Source organism: Melanerpes formicivorus, unplaced genomic scaffold (assembly GCF_026170545.1).
Source record: "Melanerpes formicivorus ecotype bairdi unplaced genomic scaffold, bMelFor1.0.p_v2 SCAF_34, whole genome shotgun sequence".
NCBI classification, from domain to species: Eukaryota; Metazoa; Chordata; class Aves; order Piciformes; family Picidae; genus Melanerpes; species Melanerpes formicivorus.
The window spans coordinates 3,927,985-3,938,193 of record NW_027142386.1 but is presented as its reverse complement, the minus strand read 5'-3'; the positions used below and the strand labels follow the sequence as shown (position 1 = coordinate 3,938,193).

Genomic DNA, 10,209 nt, shown 5'->3' with positions numbered 1-10,209 from the left:
CGGCCGCTTCCTGTCCCCGGGCGGACGCTGAGCGTCATGACGTCAGAGGCTCGCCCTGAGCCGCCCCGCTCCGAAACTCCCCGAAATCGCCCTTCTCACCCCAAAACCGGCAGGCGGCGAGGCCGGAGTCCACCGCCCCACAGCCTTTTGTTCGGGTGACTGCCGCAGGGCGCGTCAGGCCCGTCCAGGGTACAAATAACAGGAGTAGGGAGCGAGCTTTACACACGGCGGAGCTTTACTTTAGCAAAAGTGGGTGAAAAGAACAAAAATAAATCTCGTTCCAGGCCGAATCCCATTCCTCGTGCCGAAAAAAACGAAGGAGAAGCCCTTTTTGTGTTGAAGGGTAAAGGGATGTTTCATTCCAACTCTGCCCACGCTCCACATCCCTCAGGGAGTCTCTGGTACGACAGAGGGTTACAAAATTCCTGTCGGATTCGTCAAAGTATCAAAGGGAAGAGAGGAAAGAAGGGAGGGGGGGAAAGTCAAACGCAAGAGCTGTGTGTTAGGGTTAAGAACTCTGCGTTTGCAGTTCCTGACTCCTGCTGGTGGGAAGTTACAGAGACGATGCTCATCGAAGCCGAGAGATCCCGGAGCCGCCCCCGGGGCGGTGCCGCAGCCCCGGCCGCGCCTCGGTGAGGTCCTTAGGCTGTCTCCGCAGACTTCTTACGCCGGCGCTTGCGTTTCCTGGCTGCTGGAGACCTCTGTGGTGGGCGGTACTGGGGGGGCTGGGTGGAGAAGCAAAGTCCCTTGCGCTGCTCCTCAGCAGGCACCGTAAGCTGCGAGTTCCTGGCTGCCAGAGCGCAGGGCTGCCTCTGTTGGGCTGCGCCGGGGGCCAGCGCCCGGGCGTGTGCCTGCACCTTGGGGCCTCGCTGCCAGCTCTTCCTGGCGCTGCTGGAGCTCCTGGAAGGAAATGTAGAAGTCAGTGCCAGGAGAAGTCATGGCAGTTCAGTGTCTCTGGATGCAGAGCATCAAAGGGATGGTTGAGAATCCCCTCAGCCCTTCCAGATTCATAGATTCACGGAATGGATTGGGTTGGAAGGGACCTCAAAGCTCAGCCAGTTCCAACCCCCTGCCATGGGCAGGGACACCTCCCACCAGCCCAGCTTGCTCAAGGCCTCATCCAAACTGGCCTTGAACACCTCCAGAGAGGCATCCACAGCCTCCCTGGACAACCTGTGCCAGTGTCTCCCCACCCCATCTCCAGTCTCAGTCTCCCCTCTCCCAGCTCAAATCCGTTGTCCCTCATCCTGGCACTCCCAGCCTTTGTTCAAAGTCCCTCCCCAGCTCTCCTGGAGCCCCTTCAGGTACTGGAAGGCTGCTCTAAGGTCTCCCTGGAACCTTCATGCTTAACAGCCCCAACTTTCCCCAGTGTGTTCCCATAGGGGAGGTGCTCCAGCCCTGTGCTCATCTTTGTGGTCTCCTCTGGACCTCCTCCAGCAGTTCACTTGGAACATTTTGTTCCAACCTCAATAACCCCACACCCAAGAACATCCAGCCAGCAGCTTCCTTCTACAGGATGACTTCTTATGGTAATGGAAGCTCTCATAGAATTGTTTTGGTGTTCAAGACCATCAAGGCCAACCCAGCACTGCCAGGTCATCACTAACCCACGGCCCTCAGCACCACATCTCCACAGCTTTCAAACCCCTCCAGGGATGGGGACTCCACCACTGCCCTGGACAACCTCAGACAATGCCTGAGAACCCATGCTGGGAAAAAATTTTTCCTCATGTCCAATCTAAACCTGCCCTGGGGCAACTTGAGACCATTTCCCCTTGTCCTGTTCCTTGGCAGAAGGGCCCAACCCCCATCTAGCTCCAGCTGCCACTCAGGGAGTTGTAGAGAGCCAGGTCTCCCCTCAGCCTCCTTTTCTCCAGGCTCAACACCCCCAGCTCCCTCAGCTGCTCCTCCCCAGCCCTGTTCTCCAGACCCTTCTCCAGCTTTGTTGCCCTTCTCTGGCCCTGCTCCAGCCCTCAATGGCCCAAACCTGAAGCCAGTAGTCAAGGTGTGGCCTTGCCTGTGCAGAGCCATAGGAAAACATTTTCAGCCGGAAACATTTCATCTGCCCCTGAAGAGCAGGGCTGAAGGAGTCACTGCTCTGCCAGAAGCAGGCACTGGCCAACATGAGTCTGTTCCTGGAATGGTTTCAAGAGCTCATCCATGGCCAGAAGCTGCCAGAGGTCATCTCCTCTCTAGGAAGTTCATCCCCGGTCAAGAGATTCAGAGAACCACAGAAGTGTTTTGGTTGGATTAGACCTTTAAGATCAAGTCCAAACTGTTAACCCAGCACTGCCAGGTCACCACCAGACCATGTCCCTGAGCACCAGAGGAAGCTCTTTACCTGCATTCACTCTTCCCCTGCCATTCCTCCTGAGCTGGGGGCAGCCTAGGAACAGAAAGGAAGTTACTGCTTCACTCTCAGGGAAGAGCAGCCTGACTTGGCACCCAATCCCCAAACCTCCTCCCCTCCCTGACACCTCTCAAGACTGTGTGAGAACATTCACCCTCCCTGGGAACAAGCAGCAGCACTGTCAGCCATGTTACTCCACATCTACAGGCACAAGAACATCCTTCAGAGGCAAAGAGCTTGGCTGCTGTAGACACAAGCAATGATTCAATGTTGATTCAGAACCACAGAATTGTCAGGGCTGGAAGGGACCTCAAGGCTCAGCCAGTTCCAACCCCCTGCCATGGGCAGGGACACCTCACACCACAGCAGGTTGCTCACAACCACATCCAGCCTGGCCTTAAAATCCTCCAGGGATAAGGCTTCCTCCCTGGGCAACCTCTGCCAGTCTCTCACCACCCTCCTGGGGAACAACTTCTTCCTCACAGCCAATCTCAATCTCCCCACTTCTAGTTTTGCTCCATCCCCCCCAGTCCTATCCCTCCCTGACACCCTCAAAAGTACCTCCCCAGCTTTCTTGAAGCCCCCTGCAGATCCTGGAAGGCCACAATTAGGTCTCCTCAGAGCCTTCTCCTCTCCAGCCTGCACAACCCCAAATCTCTGTCTGTCCTCACAGCAGAGCAGCTCCAGCCCTCTGCTCATCCTCATGCTCCTTCTCTGGACACCTTCCAGCACCTCCAGATCTTTCCTGTAACAGAGGCTCCAGAACTGGACACAGATCTCCAGGTGAGGTCTCAGCAAAGTGGAGCAGAGGGGCAGAATCCCCTCCCTGGCCCTGCTGGCCAACACTTCTCTTGCTGCAGCCCAGAGAGCCAAGCAGAGCCTGGGCTGCAAGTGCTGACTGCTGGCTCCTGTTGAGCTTCTCCTCCCCCAGCACCCCAAAGCTGTAGACAACTTTGAGGGAGGGCTTTCCCCCCCCTAGCACAGAGCTGGTAAGCAACAAGGGAGCTGTGGCTGTTACAAAGCCAAGCTGAAGTGTCTCCCAGCTGAGAAACATCTTGGTCTGCACAGAGGTGAGAAGCAAAAACCTACCTGGGCACTGCCAAGGGGGGCTGGTTGGAGTGATGAGGATGATGCCTGGGGATCTGCTTTTTAGTGTTTGCTGCAGCACTGGATTTGTCTTTGAAGGAGCCTGAGTCCAACCTCTTCACTTCACAGTTCCTTCAAAAGAACTCTGTATGACTTGACTTTGTCCAGAAATCATTCACCAGGTGATGACAACTGTTTTATACATAAAATCCATTCACTGTTCCCCCCTCCCAAAAAAAAAGGGCAGGCAGGAGACCTATGGAGATTTCCAAGCCCAGGTCTCCCAAATGCCCACCTTGTTCTTTCCCCACTGGCCTGTTCTACCTCCCCTCCTTGGAGCTGCAGCTGGACAGCAGCTCTCCCTGAACACCAGGTACACAAAAAAGAAACTCTTACTTCTGTACAGCTCTCCTCCTAAGGTCCTGGATATAATTGGTCCTCTCTATGGGATGCCCTCGGGACCTGTTGAACACTGGAGAGAGACAGATCTGAGTTACAACAAAGCTCTGTCCAAGTCCTCTTTGGGGCACTGAAACTCTTTTAGAGGGATCTGAACCCCTTCTGTCACCACACTCAGCTCACACAGGATGACTCCACTCAGCCCTTCACACCACAGCCTGTGACAAGGGTGACTCTGCTCAGCCCCTCAGATGGCAGCCTGTGACAAGGCAGAGCTGCAGTGTGGCACTACCCAACCTTCCCTCTGTGCCCCCCATGTTCCCTCAACCCTCCCTAGCTCCACAGTCAGGCCAGAAACTGAATTTATACAATCAGGGGTTGGAAGGGACCTTAAAGATCATCCACTTCCAACTCCCTGCCATGGGCAGGGACAGCTGAAGGCCTCATCCAGCCTGGCCTTGAACACCTCCAGGGAGGGGACTTCCAGCACCTCCCTGAGCAATCCTCTCCAAGTACCTCCAAGAACCCCCAACAGCTCCAGCTCCCATTCCACATACAAAAGAGCTGAAGCACAATTAGCTCTCTGGAGCCAGCCCAAAGCTTTTGACCACCTAAACCCACAAGCCCAGGACAGAGAGGCCACATGTGAAGCAGACAGACGTACGCTCGATGGCAGCGTTGGGCTCCATGCCTTCCACATCAATCAGGTACCTGAAGAGATCAGCAAAGCAAGCTCCAATTAAACCATGAACTCTGCCAAAACTGACAGCTCAGTGGTGAGGGAAAAAGGAAGAGGAGCTGAGAACCAAATCTTTGTAGCCAGAACGGAATATTGGTGCTGGGTGTTAAAAGAACCTGGACAGGCTGCAGCTGGGGAAGGGGAACCTCTTGAAGTGCAAGCAGGGCAAGGGCAGGGTCCTGCCCCTGGGGGAGCAACAACCTCCTGCAGCAGGACAGCTGAGGTGGGACCTGCTGGGAAGCAGATCCAAGGAGAAGGAGCTGGGAGTGCTGTGGGACAAGGTGCCCAGGAGCCAGCAGTGTGCCCTCAGAGACAAGAAGGACCCAGTGGTGTCCTGGGGGGGCATAGAGAAGAGTGTGGGCAGCAGGGCAAGAGAGATTCTTTTCCCACTCTACTCTGCCCTGGTGAGATCACATCTGGAGTCCTGAGTCCAGTTCTGGGCTCCCCAGTTGCAGAGGGATAGGGAAGTGGCGGAGAGAGTCCAGGGCAGGCTGGGAAGCTGCTGAGGGGCCTGGAGCAGCTCTGGCAGCAGCAAAGGCTGAGAGCCCTGGGGCTGAGAGCCTGCAGAAGAGCAGCCCCAGAGGGGAGCTGAGCAATGCTCAGCAAGAGCTAAAGGAGCTGTGGGGGGCAAGAGGCTGGGGCCAGGCTCTGCTGAGTGGTGCCCAGGGCCAGGACAAGGGGCAAGGGGCACAAAGTAGCAGCCAGGAGGTTCCATCTGAAGAGGAAGAGAAACTTCTTTGTTGTGTGAGTGCTGGAGGCCTGGAGCAGGCTGCCCAGAGAGGTTGTGGAGTCTCCTTGTGTGGAGAGCTTCCAACCCCCACTGGGCATTGTGCTGCTGGGGGTGCCCTGCTGGAGCAGGGGGGTGGACTGAATTAGCTCCAGAGTTCCCTTCTAATCCTTTCCATGCTGGGTCTTGTGGAATAGGGGATAAAAAGTGTCCCTTAACAACAACCTTCTCAAAGCTGAAAAGCTCTGGGTCCTTGTCTTAACTACATGTGAGCTTATTTCTGCAGATCACTTGAGTCTGGCTGTCCTGCTGCAAAACTATTTTCTCCTGCAGCAACAAGAAGGTGGTGATGCCACCACCCATCTACAGCCAACTCACCTACAGACCAGGTAGCCAGTTCTGTTCAAGCCATGGGTGCAGTGAACTCCAATGAGTTTATCTGGAACACAACAAGCAGGTTAGATTCCAATGCTCTATCTCCAAAATCCCCCCCAGCAGAAAGCCCTTTGTGCCTGTGACAAAGGACTCCAGATGTGGCCTCACCAGGACAGAGCAGAGGGGCAGGAGAACTTCCCTTGTCCTGCTGCCCACACTCTTCTCCATGCTCCCCAGGACACCACTGAGGCCTTTTTGGTCACCAGGGCACATTGCTGGCTCCTGGGCATCTTCTGGTCCCCCAGCACTCCCAGATCCTTCTCCTTGGAGCTGCTTCCCAGCAGATCCCCCTCCCCTGACCTGCTGCATTGTTGCTCCCCAGGGGCAGGACCCTGCCCTTGCCCTGGTTGCACTCCAGGAGGTTCCTCTCTCCCAGCTCTCAGCCTGCCCAGGGCTCCCTGGATGCAAGCACAGTCTGGTGGGTGTCAGCCACTCCTCCCAGCTTGGCACCACCAGCAAACAAACTGCCTGAGGGTTCACTCTCCCCCTTCATCCAAGTCATTGATGAAGACATTGCCCAAGGCTGCACCCAGCCCTGACCCCTGGAGAACACAAGCCTACAGGTCTCCAACTAGCCCCTGCACTGCTGAATTCCTTTTCCTCATCAAACCAACCTAATCACCTTGACACTCACACACCAAGAGATGGCCAATGAATTCCTGCTGCTCACTCAAACCTCTCTGGCCTCCCAACTCCCCTGGGTGCCCTGCCCAAGAGCAGGGAAAGCCTCACTTACCATTGTCTTTGTTGTCTTCCAAAAACTTCTTTACCACGTATTTGAACTGGTAAATGGTTTGCTTGTTTGGGATTTCATGGCCCATTGTCCAGATCTTGGAGTAGCAGAGCGTGGCTGGGAGCTCCTACAAGGAAGAACATCGACAGAGTCCAGGAAAACCCTGAGGGCTCTTAATGGTCTGACACCCACAGATCAGAAGTCACAGATCCAGAGAATGGTTTAGGTTGGAAAAGACCTTAAAGCTCATCCAGTTCCAGCCCCCTGCCATGGGCAGGGATACCTCCTACCAGCCCAGGTTGCTCAAGGCCTCATCCAGCCTGGCCTTCAACACCTCCAGGCAGGAGGCAGCCACAGCCTCCCTGGACAACCTGTGCCAGTGTCTGCTCACCCTCAAGAATTTTATCCTCATCTCCAGTCTCAGTCTCCCCTCTCCCAGCTCAAAACCTTTGCCCCTCATCCTGGCACCCCCAACCCTTGTCCAAAGTCCCTCCCTAGCTCTTCTGGAGCCCCTTCAGGTCCTGGAAGGCTGCTCTAATGTTTCCTTGGAGCCTTCTCTTCTCCAGGCTGAATAGCCCCAACTCTCCCAGCCTGTCCCCATAGGAGAGCTGCTCAAGCTTTTTGCTGAGCCTAAGAGATTAGCAACACAGATTTAGGTAAGAAAACCTCTGCTGCACTGCCTTGACATGAGAGCAACACTCCTGGGCAGCCTGGTTGCATTTTTGCTTCTCATGCCTTTGCTTTTTCCTCCCTGGAGAGGATGAAGCACATGCAGAGGGTTGGAAAACCTTTCCAAGCAATTACCCACAGAAGCCAGAGCTGGCTGTCATCAGCTGAACCTGCAAAGAGCAGCTTTAGGGTGTCCCCAAACCTGTGCTGGTTGGTACAAACAGGACCTGCCCCCTGGGGGTTGAAGACACCAGGTTTGTACTCGATCAAGGATGAAGACCCCATCCCAGTGGGCCTGCAATGCCTCACCTCAGCCCCCTGCCAAAGGATGCCAGTGCCTCACACTCTCCTTACAGCTGATTCCTCACAAGAGACTTTGTGCACTTGATCAGCAACATCAGAACTTGCTCTGAGCTTCACTGCCCCAGCAGCAAGACCCAGACTGACCTCTGGCCTGTAGTAGCGAGTGGTGTAGGTGAGGTCAATGATCAGCCCCAGCTCTTCCTTCTGCTCTTTGATTTTCTTAAGGAGGTCACAAGGTGAAAACCTCTCCTCTGGAGGAAGCTTCTGATCAAAGCTCTGAGGGGAAAGAATGTTTAAGAGCAGACAATAAACTCAGGTGCACTGTCACTGTTGGGAAGAGGTTCCACAGAGTCATCTTGGTTGGAAGAGAGCTTTAAGATCTCCAGGTCCAACCATTCTCTAAGTCTGGATCTAAGCCATGCTGCTCAGCACCACACCTCTGAGGTTTCTAAACTCTCCCAGGGATGGGGATTCAACCACCTCCCTGGGGATTCTGTTTCAGTCTTCAAGCTCCAGAACCTTCCAAAAGTCACCCCTTGAAAAACTGGAGGGGCAGGCAGCAAGGAAAGGCAGCTGCAGACTGGCACACAAGTCACACTGAGCCAAACCACAACATGCTTAGGTCCTCAGTGCTTTGGGACTGTTCAGGTGAGGGTTTCCAGGACTGACTGAACACTTTACAGTGTGGCAAGAACACATCACAGCACAACACCTTCAGAAACTAAGGTTTTGTTTGGTGGAAGCTGTAACAAAGGCTTTGCAGATGGAATGGAGAGGAGTAACCAGCACTGCTCCCTGTCATCAGCCCTGTTAACTCCCACAGATGTGATGTTTCAGGCACAAATGCTGGCTTCAAATCACTCTGGAGCAGAGTTCCCCACAACACACAGGGGCAGTGACCTCCAGGTACAGCCAAGTGGGCAGTGCTGTTGTCACACCAAGCTCTGACAGCCTCTGCTCATGAAATCTGGCTCTGGCACCACTGCCCTGGCCTCCAGGCACCTGGCAGGGGCTGCCCACAGCACTCCTCCTGCCCTGACAGAGCCAAGCCAGACAGATCTACAGACCTCTGACAGCCTCTGCTCCTGAAACTTGGCGCTGGCACCACGTTTATGGCACTGCCATGGCCATCAGGCACCTGGCAGCACTGGCAGGGGCTGCCCACAGCATCCCTCCTGCCCTGACAGTGCCAACGCTCCCCTACTCGAGTGCCCAGACAGTGCTGCCAGCACCCAGAAAGCTGCCAACCACACCCAGGAGCTGCTCCTGGCCACCTGCACGCTGCTGACACCACCGTGATCCTGTCGCACTCTCTGACAGCTCAGGCAGCTGCTGCGCTCCTCGCTCCTACGCCTTGCAAACCACTCACCAAACCCAAACAACAAACCCCAGCGGTGTCGCCCTGTTGGGAGGCAATTCACTCGCTGACTGTTCCACAAAACGAGCCCTCCCCGCAGCCACTTGCCGCGCTCACAGGCTCACCGCGTTCAGGGGGGGTTTTACCTTCTTCAGGGGGACCTTGAAGGCGATGAAGCGGGTGCCCGGCATCCTCCTGCCCAGCGGGAGGTAGTCGGTCCACCTAAAGCCCGCAGCACGGAGACGTCAAACCGCTGACAGGGACCTGGCCCCGAGCTCCCCCCCAGCCCAGACAGCCTCAAACCCGCCCGGCAAAGGGACTCCGATCCCTCCATCCCCCTGCTCGTTCAGCTGCGGCTGCTGGCTGGCCGGGGCCTGTGCCACGTTCAATGTAACGGAGCACACAGCGCGGCTGGCGGCAGGGCCCGCCCGGGCCCCGCGGCTCTTGGCAGTAGCTGGCCGCAGGAGCTGGCCCCGGGAGAGCGCGGGAAGGGAGGAAGCCGCGGATCTACAGGCGGAGAAGACGGAAGGCACGCACTCACCGCTCCGGTACGCTGGACTTGCCCACCATGATGGCGACAGCGGCGCCACTTCGCCCCGTGACGTCACTTCCGCTTTCCCCGGCTCTGACCCCTCGCGGCCGCCGTCCTGCCAGCGGCACCTGGCGAGGCCATACCCCTCGTGAGGCCACGCCCCCGCCTCTCGCCTGAGGCCCTGGCGCCGCCTAGCGGTTACGAATGGGTGCAACAGCCCCGGAACCGGCACCGCCAGCCCGGTACCAGCATCACCGACCCAGTACCGCCATCACCACACACACCAGTACCGCCACAGCCATCCCAGTACCGCCATCATCAGCCCAATATGGCCATCACTGTCCCAGTACCACCAGCAACGGTATTATCACCCCAATACCAGTGTCACTGTGCCAGTACCAGCAGCACTACCCCAGTACAACCACCTGCATCCCAGTAGGAGCGCTGCATCACCGTCCCAGTACCAGTATCACTGCCCCAATACCAGCATCACCTTCCCAGTACTGGTATCAGCATCACCTTCCCACTAGAGCACCACTGCCCCACTATTGGCACCAGCATAGCCATGCCAGTACCAGTGTCACTGTGCATCTCTGTCTCTCAGCTCCACATCTCCATGGCTTCAAAACCCTTCCAGGGTCAGGGACTCCACCACTGCCCTGAGCAGCCTGGACCATGCCTGGACAACCCTTTAGGGGAAGAAATTGTCCCTTATGTCCAACCTAAACCTCCCTCAGGGCAGCTTGAGGCCATTTCCTCTTGTCCTGTGACTTGTTCCTTAGGAGAAGAGCCCAATCCCCACCTGGCTCCAGCCTCCACTCAGGGAGTTGTAGAGAACCAGAAGGTCTCCCTTCAGCCTCTTTTTCTCCAGACTGAATG

The 10,209-nt window shown here is 56.2% G+C and overlaps 1 protein-coding gene across 3 annotated transcripts; it reads right to left on the bottom strand.

The window, feature by feature from the left end:
• Positions 1 to 213: 213 nt before the first annotated feature.
• On the bottom strand, positions 214 to 9,439 carry DUSP11 (dual specificity phosphatase 11). Of its 3 annotated transcripts, none has more exons than XM_068156516.1 (10): positions 9,340 to 9,439; positions 8,924 to 9,020; positions 7,586 to 7,717; positions 6,473 to 6,596; positions 5,680 to 5,740; positions 4,500 to 4,546; positions 3,833 to 3,908; positions 3,440 to 3,568; positions 2,342 to 2,386; positions 214 to 900 (listed from the first exon to the last, which is right to left on the bottom strand). In XM_068156516.1, exons 1-10 carry the CDS (start codon positions 9,366 to 9,368, stop codon positions 642 to 644), a joined length of 999 nt encoding a protein of 332 aa, XP_068012617.1. In that variant the 5' UTR covers positions 9,369 to 9,439; the 3' UTR covers positions 214 to 641. The 3 variants fall into 3 exon arrangements, with proteins under 3 accessions (XP_068012617.1, XP_068012618.1, XP_068012619.1); XM_068156517.1 differs by having other exon boundaries at positions 8,945 to 9,020; XM_068156518.1 differs by lacking the exon at positions 2,342 to 2,386.
• Positions 9,440 to 10,209: the final 770 nt, after the last annotated feature.

Excerpts from the sequence above, each read along its gene's own strand:
- DUSP11 (XM_068156516.1), bottom strand. The coding sequence starts at position 9,368 with ATGGTGGGCAAGTCCAGCGTACCGGAGCG. Across the intron at positions 9,021-9,339 it reads AAGTCCAGCGTACCGGAGCG|GTGGACCGACTACCTCCCGC; the intron begins GTGAGTGCGTGC and ends TGCGGGCTTTAG. Across the intron at positions 5,741-6,472 it reads GGAAGACAACAAAGACAATG|ATAAACTCATTGGAGTTCAC; the intron begins GTAAGTGAGGCT and ends GTTGTGTTCCAG.